Consider the following 22895-nt stretch of genomic DNA (forward strand, 5'->3'; position numbering starts at 1 on the left):
TTTTATGTGCATGGATAAACAGAAACATATGTTGGGCCTCTCACCTACTTAGCAGAGAGACAGATACAATTATAGTTTTATTGGATTTGGTGTATGATTTCATGCATGTTTATAAATGCATTGTATACACACACGCAAAGATCTACAGTAAGGGCTATATAGAGTGGGAAGCTGACCTTTGCTAGAAGGGTCTCTTCAGGGTTTGGAGTAGGTTTTTGGATTGGAAGGGTGTGTGTGTGTGTGAGATAGAGTAGTAAAAGTGTGAGGTTTGGAAAAGTGAGGGGGGAATCCAGACAACAAAGATGAAAAGACGTTTGTTCTCCATAGCTCGTCACAGACAAACTTAATTTTAAACTTAAACTTTAACGATCAGGATGAGTGGCTGGTGACTTGCAAAAATATTCCTCCAAAGAAAAGTCATTCTCAGTTTCAAGAAAGAAGCAAGATTATCCTGCTACTATCATGAAATGGATACATGATCAAAAATAGTGCTTCAAACAATCAACGTTTAACTGGAAACGAGAAATGATCAAAGCTAGTTCTATGTTTTTTGGGATGCTGGTTTGATGGTGACCATGTTAATGCATAAATTACTACTTATTTAAGATAAAGTGCAGTTTTATTTTCAGTTGGTTTTAAAGTGATCTCATAAAAAGTTGATTGCACCAACATCAGAGTAGAGTTTTAGTCTTTGGAAGAGATTGCACAACATCCCCAGATACATTTTTCTTCAATCTATTATCTTAACAAAATCCATCTTATTTCAACATAGGCATTCGTTGAGGTAAAACTACAGAAACAAGTGTAATTACATTGGCTTGTTTGACATTTATCTTAAAGGAAAAAAAACAATTTAACGTTGCAGTCCAGATTAAATGGCTTTATATGGATTTGTTTCTGTGTATGTGACCACATTAACCCAAGTAACTTTGTCTTGCTGTATATTTGTGTTTTAAAGACCCTTTCATCATGTGACAAACACTTGTTTTTATCACTTGGTTACTCGTCTACAATTATACACACTGACATTCAGAGACAGGCATAAACATGCACACACAAACATCCACACACAAACACAGTGATGTCAGCGTGCCATTGGGGATCTCACAGCAGGATGAGATATTCACCTTCACAGCTTCCATATCACTGTGACGACGGCCAGTCTGCATGCCAGCGATGGGTGACTGGGTTTGACTGACTTGTCCTAAAGACCTGGTTGTGTGTGTGGATGTGTGTGTGTGTGTGTGTGTGTGTGTGTGTCAGGCGCAGGAAGTCACTGATAAGCCAGTGTGGAGATCAACCTTTTACTACAAATTCCAGATGTTTCTCTCTTGCAAATTCCTTTAAATTGATATTTTTTGCAGAACAGTGTGAGAAAGGAAGAGACACACCCTCATAAGAGATGATGTTGACAGTTCATCAGTGAAAAAGGTGTCATGGTTGGTGTATTGGTGACTGGCACAAGGAAAACTGTCGCGGTTTTATATTTGCCGTGTCTGCCTGTCTGCCTCTCGCTCCATCCATCACTCAGTATCCAGCTGTCAAGAGTTTGAGGTAACGTGACGTGACTGTATCAATGTCTGTCTCCAAGATTGCTTTCAGGGTGATGTCATCCATCCGCCTGTCTGTCATATGAGTGACTGTCATAAAAAGCTATCTATTGGACTGTCTGTATATCTGACAGACAACCGGCTACAGTTCACGTATGATGCACATCGTCTTTATTTCTTTGCAAGAGACGAAATGTCAAATCGAGCCACAGATCGGGATCTGTAGATTAGGTTTCGGGGACTTGTGGCTTGGTTTATGTGCCATATTTACTTTCTACATGTTAGTGAAAGTCCTTCAAGTATCAATTTTGTGGTTACTTTAACTCAAAACACTCTGGTTCTTTGGTCACAGCATTTGAGGTTAAAGGCACCATGAGTAGTTTTTAACCACTAGTAGTGCTATGGAGCCATGTTTTTACAAGTGGTTCCCCAATTTGTTTGTATTGGGAACACGCACAAGGACGCAGGAGGCACAATACACATTCCCTGCTGTTTGTTTCCACTGGCTGACGGTCGATAGCGGTAACATGCAAACACGCTGGTAAACATTGCATGATTTAAAATCTTCCAGAAAGCGGTTTTTGCGAATGTTTGTTTTAATGTTTGATGAGGACACAACTTTTCTTTGTTTACAAGAAAATTCCATTGAGATCATTTCTTTATTTTACATCAACTTTTTTAAAAAAAATGCCTGGCGGATATATTTGTAGATTTTCTTTCGGTGCACCAAAACACATTACGCCTACTCCCACGTGCTGCTTCTAAAGTAGTTGAAATTAACACCGTCCTTTTGATGAGATAAGGCCCCATCTTTACTCTTCAGGGGCAACAATCTGTGAGAGCAGGAACTGTGCAAATAGTCAAACCACTTCATCATCACAGAAAGAATACTGTAACAAAATATTGCTATCAGCAGTTTCAGGCCAAAAATGTCACTTTTGAATAGTTGTCAAATTCTCCATCTTTGAATATGAGCAATATTAAACTGCCAGTGTGTCACGATGTTGCCTCAGACATAAAAAGAGGACCAATAGGATCACATGAGGGTAAACTGCTGGTCTGCATGTCTGCCTCTGCATGTCTATCTGTCTACTGACTGGCGGTTGGTTGTCTGTGCATCTGTCTCTGGCTCACACGGCTCAGTAGCTGTCATAAAAGTGCATGTGGCCACCGTCTACATGGATGCCAGTCTGTCATCTCTCTCTGCGTGAGAGCTTCGGGGTGCCATGTTTAACTCTTAGAGACAGAAATCTTTTACCCACTGTGAGTGTTGTGTTTCCTCTGTGTGCAAATGAGGGGCAATAACAATCTAAAGCATATAAGTGTGCATTTGTTGATACTGTACAGCTTTTAAACAATAAAAAAGGAGGAATGTGAGGTTAAAAATGCTAAATCAACAAAATGCATAAAGCAGCTGTGCTATGCATAAACATTGGGTAAACCTATTTAATTTTCATAAAAATAATAGACACACTATAGAAAAAGAGAAAGTGAGCAGATCTTGAAGACAGAAGGAGAGACAGAGAGAAATCCATATGGAGACATCGCTGCAGACAGTAGGAGAAAGGAGGCATTAAGAGATGACGACAGTCTCAGCGGGGTTTCCAGAGCTTGGATTTGAACCTGCTACTACAGCTCATCATGCTGTCAGCAAGAGGTCTAACTAGAAGCATTATGTACTCATGCAAGACACACACAGGGTGCTTTTCAAAGACATGACTGCTCTCCATTTCTGCAGATTTAGGGTGCTTCAGACAATCAATTCAAAAACAGCTGCAACATTTTAACTTCACTCGACTGTAAAACAAATGATGATCTTATTTAAAAATGCTCTAAATCCTAGATGTAAAGCAAATATTTTGTCAGACGGTGACAGAAATCGTCTGCTCTCTCGTAATTTGTGCCAGAGGATGCCACGTTTTTCAGTCATATCTCATTTTGGAGTGTCCACTTCACTTTACTTCACATGAATGGAAACTTGCCTTGCAGCACCCACAAAACATACACAAGTACCTCAAATATTTGCACATAAGCAAACAAAGAGTTGCACATTTTCAAATACTGACTCCAGAACACTTTGTCAAACAAATCCTACAGTCCATTCAATATATTTCAGTCCGTGCTCTCTGGAACTCACATGTAGTGTAGTCACCAACCAAGGTCCTTAATAGTTTTGGTGTACCCAAATTGCAGCCCACTCATAAAATGTTCCACACACAAATTGCTCGCTCCATGACTCATTTTGCCATATAGGTGCCAAACACACAGGATGCAACCATGTTGACATGGAAACGCAATAAACAGACAAACAGACTCCCAAGTCTCTGGAACCAAGTCTCTCAAGTCTGAAGACACAAGTTGTACTCTTGTCATTTCATCTGACCGAAAGAGGAAACAGCATTTAAAAAGGATAAAACTTGCATAAATTTGACAGGGAACATTTATCAAATGTTGCACACATAACTCATTTGTTAATCCTTTTGCATGATTTGAAAATATTTGAATTGACTGTATGTTACAGGCAGTTACACATTACCATTTCAACTTGACAGAGGTTTCTTTCTAACTTGTAAAGAAAGCTTGGTTGTAGTTCTCGGGCCTTAAAGTACTCACCAACCAATGCTGTTCAGCTGCTCTCCTCTCCTCAATTTTACTTCATTCTTTATTCTCTCCTTCTATTTCCTCTTTTCTTCATTCAAATGTCATTAATGTACAAAAAAAAAGACTTTACTTGCTGTTGGAAAACTGCAAAAGTCTAGTCTTCTCTGCTTCTTTTACACTCTCTGTGCCTGCTTGCCTCTCTATCTCTGTCTCTCTGTCCGTCTCTATCCAGCTATTCCAGACATGTTTCAGGGCTCGGCCCCAGCCAAATATGGGAGGAGGGCGGTAAACAAGGAAGACAAGCCTGCGCTGTCACTGGGCCTGCTGCCCTACTGTACACCACACACACAGACAGTGGAACGCACACACACTCAATCTTTGTTGTTTTATACCACATAGCACATCTCAGTTTGTGCCATAAAACCAGATATCCTTCTAAATCGGATGCTGCACTATTGCTACTGTCTTAAAATAAACAATATTTCTGTGTTAAAAGTATACAATTGTTTTTTTTTTCATTTTTGTGCAGTAGCTGTACGGCTGCTCTGTGGCCCAAACCGTGGCCTTCTGACCGATTTGACCTCGGGGGTCGTCAGCTGCCAGACCACAGGGCTATTAGTGGAGCAAAAACAAGCCGACAAACACAAGGTGCGTTGCATGCACACACTCACACATGCCACATAAAAGCCTGCAAACACCTACACACACACGTTAAAAACTTATAGGCATACTCCTATAGGAAAAAGAAAACACTGCTGCACACATACATTTACATGCATTCTTCACCCTGCCGTGCTCAGCAGCTGCTTAAGTTCGACTCTCATCACAAATACCTGTTGTTAAAGGAAGCTAGGGACGCCTCCCCTCACGTTCTCCATCAGTATGACACACACAACATCTAAGCTTCCTAATCCTGGTCGACCCTTTTAAGACACCTATCTTTCGCTGAGCCCTTTCAACTGTGTTTCCAAGGTCGTTGTTAAAAATGGCATCAGGAGGAGTTAAGATGAGTCCCAGACGCATCCAGACATCAACGCCCGAGGGTGAAATATTCGTTTAACAGTCGGACAAATAAACAAGTCTGGATTCTTTAAATGACACCTGATGAGTGATTAGCGTCCACTGTACTGCAGTGTGTAAAAATAGTCTATTCTCTCATGCAGGATCTGTGTGTGGTCACCTGGGTCTGCCAACTCAAATGCATTTTACACCTAATTAACATTCTCACAATACATTTTAAGAATAATTTGTGTATTTTTACCCCCTTAATGACCCCTTTAATCTCTTTTTGGCTACTTGTCATCCCATTGTTTTATCGTCCAAAAACAAGCAAGATCTACTTTATTCTTTATTCTACTTTAGTCTTTGTAAAAACAGAAAAGTGAATTCCCGCAGCAGCTTCTTAAACGTTTCGATTCTCGTGCCCAAGTGTAAGAGCAAGCGCTGCAATTAGAGGAATTAATAAACCAGCTGAGAGGTTGGGTGCTGCGAAAACGCCACCGCCAATTCAATCAGGATCAAACTTGCAATCCTGGCGATTCCCACTGACCTTCTTGCAACGCTGCAATTACCACAACGGTTCTCTGGGGGTGGTTCATGAAAGAATGAAATGACTCTTGGGAAGCCATAAAAAAAAATCCCATATATAAAGTGGATGAGGCACCACAATGGCTGCCAACTTCTGACTCAACTGTGGGTGAGTACGTCCTCCTGTTTGTGCAAGTTTCTCAGATTAACGGCAGTAATCATCGCTCTCATCATCGCTGAGAGGTTCCAAGGGACTACTGCAAGACTGTCAGTTATCCTAAGTGGCTCCACTATTTCTTGCCAACTGTGAGACTGAATATTTTATGATATCATCCACTTATAATGTTCAGTATATCCCAGAAATAACACTGCTTTGTTATGTATCCACTTAAATTCGACTTGTCTACTTCTCTTTGCTTTTCTTAGAGTTTCTTCATCATTTCTCTCATTCACAAACTACATAAAGAAAGTAAGATTGGGACTGGTAATAAAAATGCGCTGGACTGTTTTCTCAAATTACAAAAATGCCAAGAATGCCAAATATTTGTTGTTGTGGTAGTCTGTCACAGTGTGAGTTTACTGATATAACTATACATATAAACTTGACTTTGTGATGTTGCTGTCGGTAGAAAACTTAGGATTTCTGTCTCTTGTGTATGGATTTCTCTCTGCATACAAGTTGTTGAAATGTTGTGCAGAATAAGCCTTTATTCTTTAATCTCACTTATCCTATACACCTAAAAATATACTTCTGATGTTTTGAGACATTTGGAAAACATTTCTATTGAAGAAAACATCTCTGCATGATGTTATGTTTTCCATGTTTGGCCTGTAATCCACTGGGATAAAAAAAATATCCAAACATCAATTTAAAAAAAAAAACTACATGCAGTACAATTTGTGGGATTCAACAAAGAGAAGATGAAAGCAACATTTTGTATTTTTGGGTGTTTGATATTCATTTAATGCACCGATCAAATCACAGCTGAATAGGAAGGAGGGAATACATTACACACGGTGCCCAAATTACAGACTCCTGGCACAGAAGCAAAAGCAAGCAGCGGATGGAAGTGGGTTTGGGTGCTTGTTGGACTTGAGTTTGGTGGTGTTTCAAGTTACACTCCCCCCCTAGGGAGGGGGCTGTCAGTAGCAGGGCGACTGACGCCCCCCTATTTCTGCAGCAGCTATTTAAAGGCCTAATTGACAGGCTGGGGGGGACGGGGGTGGGGTGGTGGAGGGATTGTGGGGGGTGGGTGCAGCTCAGAGAAGCTGGGCTGAGATGTGGGGACGTGGTTGAAGCGTCGTCTCTGCTGTGGAATGCAGAGTGGATCAAAGCATGTGATATTGATCTGTGGTGACAACGGAAATTTTGATTTATGGGGTCTGACTTTTAGTTATTGGGTTAAACTTATATAAGTGAAAATAAATATTGCATTTGGTATCTGAATCATAACATTTTTTACTAGCATTTTCTGTATTTGAGGATCTTTTTTTGTTGTTTTCAGGAATATGGATGGTGTTACAGGATTTTACTAGGATTTGTTATTATCAACAAATCCTGTGAAAACACCACAACAAATATAGAGCGAGAGCCAGCTGCTGTTGGCTTAGCATCTCATGGTGATGACAAGATGCCAGGAGGTCACTGTGCTTTGACGACATAAGCATGCACAAAATATCCGATAAAACCTCAAACAGCTGTTTTAAACCCTCTTTTTTATGGATTAAATAACATATAACATGTAAATATATGACCATGGTATCAATCTTTCCACCAAACTATATACTGTATGAGTTTCTGACATGTATGCCTTAATATTAATGAAGTCAATATTCCTTCAACATTTACAGTGTAGTTTACAGCCTGTAGTATCATTCAGTAATTAAAATATGACGAAAAGAACAATGTTTCAACCATCCTGATTCTGACCTACACTGTTAGCAGTCATCTGGAGTCCTTTTCTTTAACATAACTCACGCTATAATCAAAACAGTGTGAGGTCCAAAACTTGTCTCACAGACTGTGTTCCCTTTGATGTGAGTTCATCCTGAGGACTGAGGAGAAAATCAAACTGCCAAGGCAGCAAACCACGGATGAGTGGTGACAACCTCTCCATCAAACTCTGTGTGTGTGTGTGTGTGTGTGTGTGTGTGCATGTGCGTGTGCGTGTGCGTGGACATACTGTGCTCGTCGTCCACAGTGTCCTCGCAGCGGTGGGGGAAGTTGTCGTACGAGTCCCACCGGATAAGAGGGTCCTGGGTGTTGTAGTCCACAGAGACGCTTGGCCCATTCTCCAAGTGGCCCAGGCCTGAGGAACACATTGCATGATGGGTAATGGAGACCTCACACAGGGTGCATTGGCTGTCACATCAAATTGAGGAGTGCATATGAAATGTCACTCCAAATGAAAAAAAGAAAAATTGATTTTTGTCCTCTAAAGAAAATCAACCATAGTGACCAACACATACATCAAATCTGATAAAGTTGTTGAGTTATAAAAACTGAACTTTTCAGTTAAGAAGAAATGGATTACCTCTGATTTTTTCTGGTGCATATGAGAAAACAAACTCCACCTTGCCATACTCTGGGAATCTCTCATCTGTACAGAGACACACAATATAAAAATTATGTTTCTTTTGTAAAATAATGAACACAAAAGCACACAAACACAATGTGTGGGTCAAAGCTGATGTGTTTCAACCTGCTCGAAGCATTACAGTAAATTCCAAAAAAACATAGGCAAACAATTTTGACTATTAAATACAAATGAAAACTAAATAAATAAAAACAAATCAATAACACAAAAAGCAGTGTAAAAAATATAATTTGCAGTGCAAGCATTCTGCTTTTTCAATGTGTGTTATCATTTTTGGATACTCCAATGTTTATCTCTATCATAATAAGCTTGTAAATGAATGCTGGACTGCTTTCACCACCAGAGGACCCCATTCACAATAAAACTGTGGTGAACAGAGTCCTCTTGCATCTTGCAGCAGGAAGCAAGATAGTGTTGATGCTGGAAACCAAAAAATCCCAGTGGAAACCAGTTTAAAGCAAATAACAACCAAAAACAAACAGCCTTATGTACATTTCTGTGATTATCAACTTATATATCTATGTGAATTCCACTGTTACTCAGAGTAGGTTAAAACACACACTTGACCCAGGTCTTGGTACTGTAACACACACTGACAGGAAAGAGTACACACACATTTATAAATACACACAGCAATGTCACAACTATTGAGTCCAAAATTGCGACTAGAGACGACATCTTAATTAGACTTGTCCCGGGGATACCTCTATCTTCTTGTTTTATTACTTTTCTGGACTCTCACTTAAACTCAACATCTTAACTTTAACTTTAACTTTTGCTTATGTGACAAAATATAAATCACTGTCAAATACTGCAACACAGACACATATATAGTATACTGCGAAAACACACCCACCCGGAGAGCCGTTACCTTTGAAGGTCTCGTCGAGCTCGTTCTTCCCGAAAACCACTCCGAGGTCATGGATGGCACAGGTGTGGAACTGCACCCTGAACATCACATCTCTGGTGGGGTTTCTGTACCTCTTGTGGTAACACTTCAGCTGCAATACATTAGTCAGTATATCAATCAGTCAGGTGATATCTGTGAATATTTGACCGATTAATGTGGAATAAGCTACAATGTCTTAAATACAAGCAATAAATCCTCTAAAGAAAGATAAAAAGAATAAAACACAGCTGACAGAAAGCTAATATTCTCCTTGAAATCTTACCAAGATGTCTCCCTTTAGAAGCAGGCCGGGTTCGATGGTGATGCAGATACTGGTGTTACTGTCTCCTTGCACGTTGCTGTGGTGATGAACAATAATACAATACATTTCAGTAACCGAGGTTCAACATAGGGTCAGCTTTACCCTGAATTCACACGCTCAAACATGCAAAACCAATAATAATAAAGGTTTCCATACTATATTCCTGACGTATAGACAGGTTGCATTGCCTGGTAGATCTTCAGGAAAGGACGACAGCCTGTGGAGGGAAATAAACAAGAGAGTTGAGTTCATGTTTTTTTAAAGAGAACCAGCAAAAAACTGAGTTCTTTCTCCATATTAGGCAGAGACAGACACTCACCTCCTTTGGACTCAAAGTTCGGTATGCCGTGCATGATGACGTGATGCAGGAACAGAGGCTTGTTGTTGATTTTTATGTGTCCCGACAAGAGGCCGTTGAAGTAACGCACATACCTGCACGGAAAAAGAGAGGTAGAAACTGAGTGCAGCCTTCATCCTACATGAAGGAAAACAGCTTTAAAAATCAAGAATGGTCCAAGTTCTGTCCTCATTCTACACTGTAATGTGCACAAATATGAAAAAAAGGAAAAAGTTTCTGTCTTGTGTCATCTTTCTACTTCTGAACCTAAATTGATATATTTTAGCAAAAAGTTACAAAGCAACATTATCATCCATTTGGAGTCATGTTTCTGTAAATGTAAGTCCAGTATTTACTCTGTTCTCGCTCTTTTTTTAGAGGGAAATCTGTTCTTTTAGCTGCTAATCTTCATTTGATACATTTGTTACTATAAACAAAACTGATTACAGCTGCTTTAACTAATCTAACAAAGGAATAAAAATCATTCTTTGAACTTTACAAGTAAAGGAAATGACAAGTTTTCCCCACTGGTAGTGCTAAAGCAAAAACCTGGTCATTAAAATCAAACTTCAATCCATTTTGCAGCATCATTTGTGGAGGAAATTTCACATCACTGTCAAATAAATGCCAAATGAATCTATATTTATCTTTGGTGCAAAATGGATATTTTGGCCTGAGTGTGCCTTATGCATTTAGGCTTGCTCAGCAAATTTCACAGTAAACTGGCCTTTACACTTCAGTACAAGCACATAGTAAGAAATATTTCTGTGAATTCAGAGATAGCTTGGAATGAACTTTTGACCTGATGGCAGCGCTGGATTAAAGGTTGTGGGAATTATCACTAAATTCCTTGGCAAACAAACAAACATGCTGATATTCAGGGACTGTGTCACCTCTTAACATGTCAGGACCTTCTGGCTCGATTACAGGCCGACTCCTCGCTGAACAGACCCTCATCCTGTGTGGTTCACCTTTACCACCCAGCCGGAGCTGAATTCCACTCCGACTATAAAACAGCTTTTATCCACTACGGCAAATGTCAGAGTGAATTGGTGTGTACAGAGGCCAGTTGGGGGTCTGTTGAGTTAGTGTGGTCTGGTTGTTAATGATGATAATGATGATGGTACCAAACGTGACCTTGACCGTAGGGTCGCCACATGCAGACACCCCCCTTGCTCTGCTGTCAGTGGCCAGATGGTTTAGCCTCTCTGAAATTCAATTAGACGGAGCGGGAGACTCCACGGAAGCAGCGCTGAGAGGAGGAAGGGGCTCATAGCTACAGTATGTGTGTGTAGTGTGATATCAGTGGTAATTATGTATTTTATAATAATGAATTAAAATGTCGTGTATTACAGGTGTTAGACATACAGTGCTATAACTAGTGCTTGCATGTTAATTGAACACAGCAAAGATGATTGTATTGTCTATTTCAGGCTGCTGAAAATCATGCATGTATGTTTACATTTAAATAGTGTGTACATTTCCAGCTTAAAGGCTACAAAGCATTAAATGTATATTCAGGGAAGGGTGCAACAACATTATGCAACCAGAGATGCAGCCCCATTTGTAACTCCAGTGGTATTTACTCAACTTTCATGAGTGGTTTTCTCTGTTCCCACATAATGTCTGTCTTTTTTTAATATTGGGCTTTCTGGGTGAAGTGGATACATGTATTTTAATGAAGCGTTGGTGAAATAAAATCCCTCAAAAAGACATTTTGTTCCTTTACTCCTCTATGGTCAGATTTCTACTCTTCTATTTTTTCTGCTCCTTTCTTCTCCGTCACTTCTGCTTTTCCACATCATCAAACTCCTTGTATTGACAATTCTGACATCACCATCACACTTGACCAATGATCTTTCTGCTTGTGTTCCTCGAGCCAATCCTAGACTCTGGATGCTGTTCTTTAAAGATCGGACCTACAGTTGCACCCCCCCCCTCTCCCCCATCACCTCCATGACCTCCAGGTTGTTGTGTCTCTCCTGTCTTCAAGTCTCTGTTGCTAACTTCAATAGATTTAGTTTGACACTTCCAATTGATTTCTCCTCTCTGGAATTGCAGATGGAAACAATACTTTGATGTTGCGTCTACACTGTCAGGAATAAAACAGTAAGAACAAGTCCTGAAAGCAGCAAGTTACTGCTTTAAAAAAATAAAAAAATAAATAAAAATCCTTCCATCAACCATTCTCACATCCTCGCTTTGTTGCAATAGCAGCATTTTAACTTCATAAAACATGTTTTTTTTTCTCCAATACTTTAGTGGAAATCACCCAGACATGCAAACGAAAAACAGCCCAGCTTGAGACTGTCTGGCCTCGAGTGTGCAGTCACACCAAAGATCTGACACTATTTTAACTTTGACGTGTGACAAAAAAGCTGCAGGAGTTATTCCTGGAATCTCCATTCACATTTTCTTGAGCAAAGCACACAGAAACATGTCACTGGAGTCTCGCTTAAAACAAGAAACTCTCGTCATGTTTTTGCCATAAATCAGTTTCCTCCTGTTCTGACCCAGTGCCGGGGCGGCCGATCCTCTCAGCAGTTTGTTTAACTGTTTCAGTTCCAGCACGGTCGTTTAATGACACCGAAGCGCTGCACGTAACACCTTTATTCCAAACATTTACGAGCTTTTATGGCAGCAGCAGACGGAGCTCATCTCCTACTCCTGATGTTAATGTCACACATTCCACACCATAATACTGGCAGACTCCAGGGGCAGAGATAATTATATCCGAAGCAGGAAATAGCAGCGGGGCAGAGGGCAAGCCTATAGAACTGTTAGAGAATGGCTGGCTGCCTAATTCACTAGCTGAAATGAAGTGGTGTTAAGTCCCCCTGGTGTTTCTTCTGTTTCATCGTTTATTCCCTGTAACCTTTTTTTCCTGCTCATCCATTCCAAGAAGCCCTCGGATCAAGATTCCTCTCTCCGCAGGTGAAGAAAAGAGATGGTGAAGGGGTCAAGCCTTTAAGCAGTTAACTCTGTCTGTCTAATAACGCAGAGGAAGCTAATAATATGCTTGGAAGAGATTTATGACTTGGAGGATGTCTCAAAAGACAGTCCCTGAGAGTGAGTCTATTCATAAAAAAAAAAATTGTTCAAATACTTTAAAACCACTCTTGATTGGTTTGGCCCACTCTGGTTTGGAATTTACTCCCCTGTTTTGCTCTGTATTCATGGAAAGGACATTATCTTGAAACACGCAGTGCTAAAAGTGGAGAAGAATTGGAGGAAAATATGTGCTGATACGCTCAGAAGGCAGGAATGAGCTGCCACCAAGCCCCGCAGCCTCCCCAGAGACACCAGTGGAATCTCTCACACAGACAAGACAGATCGCCTCTCTCTCCGTGCCATAACATTTTCTCACAATTATCTCAATTAAAACTAAATTGCAGATAAACTGGAAAGAAAAAAAAGGGAAAGAATTTCCTGTGAAATTAAACGTGATAGACACAACAAACCAAACGAATCGTTAAGTAAGCTTTCGTGTGTGCTGAAAGAAACTGAAGCACGGGTCCGACTTATAAAGCAGACATCTGAAAACAGGAGATGAGGTGGGAACTGACCTTCTCTGGGATGGTTGACCAACAGGAAGTGCTTTGTCCTCGTAGAAGCGTCTCATGGCGAACCTGTCCAACGCTTGGTCAGCACTGCGGAGATGCAAAAATGTACACAAGCGTTGTTATTATTTGTCGTAGCATGAGTGAGTGAGTATTTTGGAAAACCTGAACCTGCAGATTGTTCCCAAGTCAGAGATTTAGAAATACCCCCCCACCCCCCTTGGCCTTCATCATTTACAAAAGCGGCTTTAAATCCTCCTGGCTCTCTCCCACCTATTAACATCTGGTTGCATTAAAGAATGATGACATTTTCGGAGCACTGCTTCTCAGAGAGCCAGAAAAATAAGCCGGCCAGAACGGATTGTTTTCCCATAATAATCACATCAGTGTTTAATTTTCAAGACTGTTCCGAGTCCCAGACCTAGAGGCCTAACTTTGATGGATTGGCGCTTCTGTCCTTATAAAACCTTGCGAGGATGAGATTTGAAGTGATTGAGGGATCAAAGGACTTAAATGCTGCTTTTTCCACTACTGACAGCTGGAAAACAGTGAATATGAAGGAGTCATAAGATGCATTTACTGATGTGTTGGATACCTTGCGGATATGTTGCTGTAGTGCATGTAGGCAGCCACCACCACCCCTGTTCGGCCTCGGTTCCCCTGCAAAACACGCAAAGGGAAAGAAAACTGTAATGAAAATAGCTTATTTGACACAGGAATGATTTCAAAAAGTTTTTTTGGTCCCAAACAGAGGAATTTTTTTAAGTAAACTGCATGAATTACATTGGAAAGCCTCAAAGATACAAATATGAAAAACATAAATTAAGCGGCATCACTCTGCCTCTTTAAACCGACCAATCAGACTCTGAAAAGCAACAAATCTGGACCGAATTAAAGGAGACAGTTAAAATTCCTGAGCTGCAAAATGTTTTCTCTTCTGGTTTTCTGCTACATGACGAATAAACAATAAAGAATAATGATTTATTGATCCCTATGTTAATGTTATGCTTTTGTTATCCCTATGCTATAAAAAGTATGTATGTTTGAACAAGAGAAAGTGGATCCTATAACTATGAGAATTGGATAACTACGAGAATTTATGTTGCTCGTAGGAGGTCGGCAGCCACAAACTGGGCGCGTGAAAGATGATATTAGTCAGACGCTTTCTCCTTCACAGTTTGTTGTGTTTAAGCCATCCCATCGTTACCTTGTTGTGTAGTACCACAACATTTCGTGGATCTCCATTGAGCCACGTGTCGATGGCTTTGCACATGCTGCAGATCTTATCCAGCGGTGGGGCATGGTGGTCTGGCCAGCCGAACTCCAGAACCTGAGGAGGATTATCACAAAAAGAAGAAGAAAAAGAGTTCAAGGAAGATCTCCTCTTAAATATGAGCATGTGATACAATTACATAAGTTGTTTGTATGTCTGGATTTTAAAAAATAGAGTGTTTGTACCTTGTGGTTTAACTTTGCTAAGTCATTCCTTATCTCGCTCAGGTTGAGCACCTGAAATCAGACACAGAACAAACATTAAATTCATGAAATACATACTGTGCAATTTAGTCATCAAGGACAAAAAGCAAAGTAGCATTTTCTACTACTGTGTGTCCTGGATTCTTTTCTCACCAGATAGTGTTCACCATGTTTGGATCGCAGCATTGCCGCCACCTCTTTGAGGTTGGTGGTGTAGCTGCGCTCCTCAGCGGCAGCGGGGAAAGAGACAGAGATGATCCTCTCTGTGATGTAGACCAGGTCCACTTCATAGCTCTCCTCCATGGCCTGAACCACACTCTGACTCCTGGGGAAGCAATCAAGTCAAAATGAGCATCTCTCAACCACACAGTTTATGTTCAGGCTTTGTGTTGGCAAACATGTGCTTAACTCTCCTTGGGCAAAATAAAAGGAAAGGAAAGGATGTGTGCACCAAGTGTTTCTATTCAAGCTATCTTATCCTATAGTTGCATATCACACCAAATTAATCCAATAATTAAGTGTTCTTTTGTGCAGAGGGTTGCCTGCCCTGCACTTGAGGACTCATTGTGAAAGCTGTAGTATCTAATTTAAGCTTAGTCTCAGGGAAATGATGATGCATAATGTTCATGATCTGCAGGCTATTATCTAGCTGACCTATGAGTTGACCTTTGAGGGAAAAAAGTGGCAAGTGAAATGACAATGTCTCTATATTAAGCAGTACTTATGGTCTGATTTGTCCAAGTGAGGATTGATTTGATGACTTTTGAAATGGTTTTGAGACATTTATAATACCAGTCGAAGTACGAATGCTAAGTACCAGTTTGGACACACCAAATTTTGTAGGTTACATACAGGTATTGGTCTTTATGGGTCCTAACAAAACACTGAAATATCATTGTTTACATGCTATTAAAACAGTCGTTAAATGCTAATATGATTACTGAGTGTCCACACAATGTTCACTGAATCACTCCTTACAAGGTGTACACAGTGTAAGAACATTATTTTAGAAGGATACGACTGCAGAGGCAAGCTCACCTGGTTTGTTTAATTTTGATTACATATTCCAATATTCAGAGTTTTACAAGACTTATTGTGATTTGTTTTTTACATTTGCTGTGAGAACATTTTTTGCACGTCTCCTATTTCTCTCCGGAACGTTCTAAAGTTCATCACAAACATCTATGCGATCAAATGTAAACTCCTGCAGCTCACTCTTATATTCCTTGGAAAGAAAAAGGTTTACAATCCTTCACTGACTGTTGACACGACCTCTGCTGATATTATGCAATCTATTTCGCCGGCCAAACAGCGATCAGCTCTATTGGCTGGTGAGCATACAGTAAAGCTCCGCATGAGAAACAGCCATGCTTGAAGAATAACAGACAACACAGGGTGGAATGAGAATTTACATTCCAAGGCAAAAAGACCGTATATCCAGCACAAACAATCTTTATTTGATGTTCATTATAAAATAGAGACATCATAAAAAAGAGTATGGGATTACAGTGGATTTATAGGACTGACTGCTTATGAAAAGGAGCAGAATTTATTTAATTTTTTTTTTGTAAAGCAATCATTTAGTAATCCTACAAGTCTTGCTAAACTCTTCAAAGGGTGTGTCATGGAATCAAAAGAAGCTATAAACTGAACAAAGACGATTAAGAGATACTTTCTGGTTTAACTGCCAAGAAAGACGCTCTTGTCAGAGGGAAAATAACTGATCACTTAATCTATTCTTAATATAGTCCACATCTGTGTGTACATCTGCTGACACAACGACGACGACGTTGTTGCTTACCGTGACTGCTTTCGCCTTATCTCCACACTCTTGCAGGACCTCGTAGATCCCTGAAGAAAACATAAACACACATTTATTAACACACACACACACACAGATGCAAATTGTGGGTGAGAGAGGGAAGGAGGGAGGGAGAGAGGGAGGGATGAGAGGGGAAATTATTCATAAGAAAACTCCATCTGGTAACGATGATGATATTATTGAATTACAATCTGACATAACCTATTAGCTAAAAGCCAGATCAGGGAAGCAAAACTGTAATTGTCTTTTGGGGAAAGAGTCCGATAGAGAGCGAAGAAGAGGGAAACATAGATGATGAAGGAGCAACAGGAGAAAGATGAGGTAAAGGAGTGAGGAATAGGGAGAGGGAAAGAATGATAGAACAGAACAAGAAATACAGTAAGAGAAGAGGAAGGAGGGGGGACAAAAAAAACATGAGTGTGTTCCAGGAGAAACACCCTCCTGACAAAGGTCTTGTCAGGACATAAGCTCACACTTTAATTATCCTGTCCCCTATCTAGTTATTTACTGAGGAAAGAGTGGAAGTCAGGCTGTTTCACTGTGACAAGTCTGCAGAGGGAAAATGCTACTAACTATGCAGCACTGTTGAGGAATCACTGCATAATAGATGCTAGAGTTGGCTCTTCTTACTGTTTGTCGGCCCAGGGGAGAGTATATGTCTGTATGACTCAGCTGCCATTGAAAGGATGAAGCCATCCAAAAAAGATGAGCAACAGCTGGGGTTATCTTCATAGACATGCCTTGCGAAATTCTCTCCTTTTTTTTATTTATTCCCACGGCATCATTAAAGAGCGAGCTTTTTATTTTTACAGGTCGAGGGGGTGAAATAGTGATGTTGGCAATAAGGGTCTCTAATCATGGTGCAAGGTTAAACACACAGCACCCAAAGCTCTCCATGTTGCAGCTGAGTGGCTTCTCACAGATGAGGCTAATCCCACCCCCAAGAGCCAAAATGGGAAAGCATAATTCTCAGTGATTTGACAGGAACCAGATGCTAGGCGGACCGCGGACACTGGTGTTTGCAAAATGAAACAGGCTGTTCGCATGGGGCTTCGGGGAGTGTTACGCCGGTACATTTCACATCACAGGAACAATCTGTAGCCTTGTAGCAACACGGGTGCATGAACGCCTTGTGAAAGTCAATGCGGCATGTAAATTGGAGTGCATTTGTCTAACCATTTACATGAGCTTTTCTTATGAGAGTGCTCACTTTCCTGTTGCACTAGGTGACATATTCCATCATTAGGATGAACATGAGCATTGTATCGGCATAAATCCTAATTAAATGCCAAGTGTGTATTATTCCACCACTGAAAGTAGTTCCAATAGAAACACTATTTACCCCTGTTTGAGTAAAATTTTGGATGAAAATCTTCAGTTTCCTCTTCACTAGCATTCATGTCAACATCAAAATCATAATTTAAAGGAAACCTACAGTATATAGAATAAAAATAGCTATATTCTTGAAAGAAATACAATTTAGGAAACTGAGAAAGTAGGAATTTGATGCAATATAGACAATAAAAAATCAATCTGCTGAGGGAGATTATGTAATATTATCATCAGCTCCTGAACAGCTACTCATTTATCAAGTTCACCACTTTTAAGCAAACGTGAACAAAACATGCTTCAAGTGATTAGAGAAATAGAGATGAAAATTCTGGAAAAAGCTCCAGAAAAGCTTCTAGTGGATCTTTTAATAAGGTTTTGTCACTTAAAAGCAATTTTATGGAGGAAAGCACTTTAATGGTTTAAACTTTGTTTACGACTTCCTGTGTGGGAGCTGCCTACCTTTCCAAGCAGGTACCCAGTGCTCCACCTCCAGGATGAACGCAGGCAAGCAAAACGCCTTCGAATGGAGCTACCCAGAGGCATGACTCTGTCTCTCTCTGTTTCACTTGTTTAATATTAGCTTAGGCTTTGAAATTCCAGGCTAAATTTGGGATTGTACAGTACATCCAATGCCATTCTGATTTTTTAAATGACAGAGCATCGTTCAAGTGATCACAAACTTAATCTTCAAGTAGCTCCAATCTAGTCCTCATGATGGAAAAGATGCTAGTCCCTCCAAGCTGTTCGTGCCAATCTTAATCAGCGATGATGTAATATATGACGATGCATCTTCCTTCTCTTCTTTCCCTCTAGACTGTCTTCTCCCCACTTTCTCCTGTTTTCGCTCGTCCTCTCCCTCCCGCCTATTTTCTGTTCTCTGGAACTACCCCTCCTTCGCTCTCATTATCTCTCATTATTTCCGACTCTCCTCCCTGTTTCTCTTGTCTCGACTCCCAAAAAAGGGAGTCGAGACAAGTGCCATGTGTGTGTGCCATGTGTTAGTGTACTGTATGTTTCCTGTGTGAATGTATGTGTTTGTCTGCTGCACATGTGTTTGACCTTAATAACCCTTCAGAATACAGTCTGCCACAAAACATGTAATACATACCTGAGCTGTTGTGAAATTTGGATGAACCCATTTTTTGTGCTGTCTTTGTGTGCTTTGTACTAGCATACAAATTTATCTTCCTTTGTCCCACAATTTTTGATTTACAGCATCTGGAGCTTACAAGCATGTATCGACTCACTTTCTATCCACTCATGAGCCAGACACCAATATAAAAAAAACTTCCCATAGTGCATTTATATGATCCTGACAGGCCCCACACTGACTCAATTATGGTCACAATGGGGCGTTTTGACTGAAAACCACCATGGATGCATCTTATATGAACTAACCAAAAAACATTCCATCACCACTTCCCCCCCCTCTGTCCAACACACAAACACACACATATATATATTGGAAACCTCATATGTTGGTGATTTTTTGGAGTCGAGAATCAAAACAGAAAACAGAAGATGTCAGGATAACACAATAAAAAAGAAATCATGTCCTTTTAAATGTATGTATGTAACCAATGAGCATGAGACTAGAGATGAAAGCAACCTAATATGGTGGGGGTATCAAGAGAAATGCTTCCATGAGAGGTAACAAACATAACAAAGATGTTTTTTGGTTAAATAAAATACTTTTCATCAACCCAGTTGAGGGTGCAACCAATTTTAATAACAAAAGTCTGGTCGAAGCTCAAAGAAGGGATACGGCTATGTGTTGTATTTTGTTCCTAAACACAGATATGTCATCGTCAAACTGTTTGTGACAACTTTCTATAATTACAGTTAAAAAACAAGAGCATGGTCAGGACAATTAGTAGCCTCCGTCTTGTTATTTTTAGTGCTAGTGTTCTCATAATTACACCCACATTTCCCATGCAGCCTGTTTCTTACTGTTGCAAAAGAGGATGTTGGTACTCAAGCATCAATCCATTGTTTTGCTTTTTGTGCGTTTTACTGAAGGAGGCGGATGATGTTGAAGAATCAAGTCAAGTAGCAAGGTTCAAGGCAGGAAAGCACAGTATGCTAGGATAACAATGAAAAGGATGAATGCCAGAATGAATGGATTCCACCTGTGTTCAGTCCCTGGGACCGATCCTGATCATATATGTCTATGTGTTTTTGAGCAAGACACTCAACCCCAGTTACTCAAGGCTGGATCACCAACTTGGCAAAGAGAGAAACACTCAAGGGTCTCAAAAGCCCAGGTACCATTTCAGTCAGTTGAGTCTATATCATTTGATTAACACCCTAATCTGTTTTTGCTCCATTGCAAAACAGTATCAACTATGACAGGTCCTCCATGTTGTAGCCTTGGTCTTACAAAATCTAGTTCTAAGACCTAAATTGTTTTAATTTATATTGTTTCAAGCTGCAACAACTCATTATCAATATGCCTATCAATCACCTAATTGATTAATGTGATCATTTTAGCTCTAAAGTACTACCATGTGTTTTGCCCCATGAGAGGAAGTTAACCCGGCCATGTTATTACTGTGAGTGTGTGTGTAAATAAGAGGCCCATTTTAAAGTGCTTGAGGTAAAAACACTGTATAAATGTAGCCCATTTATTACATTTCTTGCTGATTTAGCTTGTTTTGGTTAACAACAGCTATAATAGATTCTAACCTCCACACAGTTCCTGCAGAACAAGTCCTGTCTTTTCTCAGTTTATCCATGTGATCGGTATGTTCCACACACTCACATTTATACCAAATTATATCAAATTATAGTAGCCTACCTGGTCTTTACTGCATTAATAAAGACATTTTTAGTCTCATAATTGGGCTTGTCTGCCTCAACACCCACTCATTTGCCGTCAAACCCACATAAACCCACTCTGCGCACCTCCTTCTCCTCCCCTCTATCTGTACAAATGCACAGAATGTGAATTAATCTCCATACAAGCTGGTGTACACAGACCAATCTGTGTTTATAATCTGGAACTCTGAGTCACCATCAAACCTCTGCTGCTGATCTAAACACTGAGGCGACGTCTGACGCAAACATCGTGACTCACAAAAGAAGAAGACATGAGTGCTGCTTTCATCTTTCGAATAAATGTTGCTTCTAGTTTCATGAAAAATGGGAGCTGTTTACTGTATGACCGAAAAGCATTTTAAACAAGCTAACAAATTTTTGCTTTTGTGACTGCCGGCTTATATAAACTGTTATCTTTTTTTGCATCATTAGTGGTTCCCTCGCTCTCTTATTTTTCTGGAATCTTGCCCTCTTGGAAAGCCGCTGCCTTTACCCACACCCTTCATGGTTTAGCAATGTCAAGCTAAACATGCATGCCTAGTCTCGGGCCAGGCCTTGGCAACGATTTCTGGCACGGAACGAGACGCAATTTGCAGTGAACTGGCAGCAACAGATGTCATGGCAGCTTTTCTCATTTTGTAAGGTATGTACGAAATATTTCTTTACACTGGCACCGAACCGAGAGAGAGAGAGAGAGAGAGGGTTAAATCATTTATCTCAGGCCACCTGGGTGTTTGGAGTCTGGAGTATGCCACTGGAATAATAGTAGACTTCTGCATTGTTTAGCTATGATCTATTAATACATTGATATGGTTAAAGATAATTATTGATGCACTAATTGAATTTGCATTTAAATTATCCATAACAAGCACAAAGCAGAATGCCACCTAAAACTAAGATTTAACCCACAGAGAAGAAGCAGGAGCTCCCTCTAATTAGCTGGCTGTTATGTATTATGGTGCTGCCACCTTCTGCCATGTGTAGGAACATGTGCAGTGGTGGCATTTGTGTGTTTTATTCATAATTAAACAATACAACTAATTATTCTGGTGACACAATAAAGACTCCAATGATTTACCATCTGCTGTCATACAGTTGCAGGGTTTGTGTGGGAGTGTCTATGGCATGCACCCATGGTTTACACAGCTGTAACTAGGTGCTTTCCCATCATAAAACATGCAAGTGTTTGTAAAAAGATAGACCTTAAAAATGAAAATATTAAAGTGAGAAAGGGGCATAACATGACCTTTTTTAAATGTTGTCATAATACAAAGAAGCAAGTCTGCATTCCAGTTCATCCCGAAGGTGTTGGAAAGAGTTGAATTCAGGTCTCTGTGCAGACTAGTCAAATTCATCCACACAACAATGGGAAAAACATTTCTTTCATGGGGACATTGTCATGTTAAAACCACAAAGGGTCTTTCCCAAACTGTTGCCACAAAGTTGGAAGCCATTACAATCCCCCTTTATTGGAACTAAGGGACATTGTAGCCCAAACCATGAAAAACAACCAAAAGTACCCAAAAGTACACAAACTGAGTTAACCACATACTTTTGAGATATGGACTGTTAATCCAGCACTTTTACTGCAATAACAATAACAACATTAACAAATGATCAGCTTTAAAAACATAACTCCTTAACATTAATACTAATAAAGAAGAGGTGTTACTTACCGGTGTATCTACATGCTTTAATGGCAGCTGAGGAGTGGGAGGCTGCAGGGAGAGAGAAGCCAGACAGAGTCAGCGGGTTATTCATTGTTTCTTTCACACCAAAGTAGAAACAACATGGTGAGCTGAGCGATGTGAAAACAATGTTTTATAGACTTTTCTCTTTCTTTCTCTACATGTCTGGCTGTCAGTGATCCAGCAGACACACTGAGCTATTCTATTAACCTTGAGGAAACTGGCTCTTACCATCGCTCTGATCTACACACTTCGTCTGTCAAACATAAACACACCAAGTCTCTCATCCACCTGATAAAGTGGATCCTTATATATATCTGAGCCACTGGCTTATTATAACTCTTCTCAAAAGAGAAAGAGAAAGAAAAAAAATTCAG

General features: G+C 40.1%; 1 protein-coding gene across 4 annotated transcripts in view; it reads right to left on the minus strand.

Moving 5' to 3' along the window:
* tns1a (tensin 1a) overlaps positions 1 to 22527 on the minus strand; it is a 40629-nt gene extending 18102 nt beyond the window's left edge. For 2 of the 4 annotated variants that reach the window (XM_053314455.1, XM_053314454.1), the window contains exons 1-13: positions 22507 to 22527; positions 16661 to 16710; positions 15013 to 15184; positions 14842 to 14892; positions 14591 to 14713; positions 13979 to 14043; positions 13390 to 13473; positions 9806 to 9918; positions 9643 to 9703; positions 9448 to 9523; positions 9147 to 9276; positions 8213 to 8278; positions 7862 to 7987 (exon numbers count right to left, since the gene is read on the minus strand). In XM_053314455.1, the coding sequence (XP_053170430.1) occupies positions 7862 to 7987; positions 8213 to 8278; positions 9147 to 9276; positions 9448 to 9523; positions 9643 to 9703; positions 9806 to 9918; positions 13390 to 13473; positions 13979 to 14043; positions 14591 to 14713; positions 14842 to 14892; positions 15013 to 15162 (1045 nt within the window). In that variant the 5' untranslated portion in view covers positions 15163 to 15184; positions 16661 to 16710; positions 22507 to 22527. Of the gene's footprint in view, positions 1 to 7861; positions 7988 to 8212; positions 8279 to 9131; positions 9277 to 9447; positions 9524 to 9642; positions 9704 to 9805; positions 9919 to 13389; positions 13474 to 13978; positions 14044 to 14590; positions 14714 to 14841; positions 14893 to 15012; positions 15185 to 16660; positions 16711 to 22506 lie in introns of all 4 variants that reach the window. The other 2 variants (XM_053314453.1, XM_053314452.1) reach the window with 2 other exon arrangements.
* Positions 22528 to 22895: the final 368 nt, after the last annotated feature.

This window comes from Scomber japonicus, chromosome 24 (assembly GCF_027409825.1).
Source record: "Scomber japonicus isolate fScoJap1 chromosome 24, fScoJap1.pri, whole genome shotgun sequence".
Lineage (NCBI taxonomy): Eukaryota > Metazoa > Chordata > Actinopteri > Scombriformes > Scombridae > Scomber > Scomber japonicus.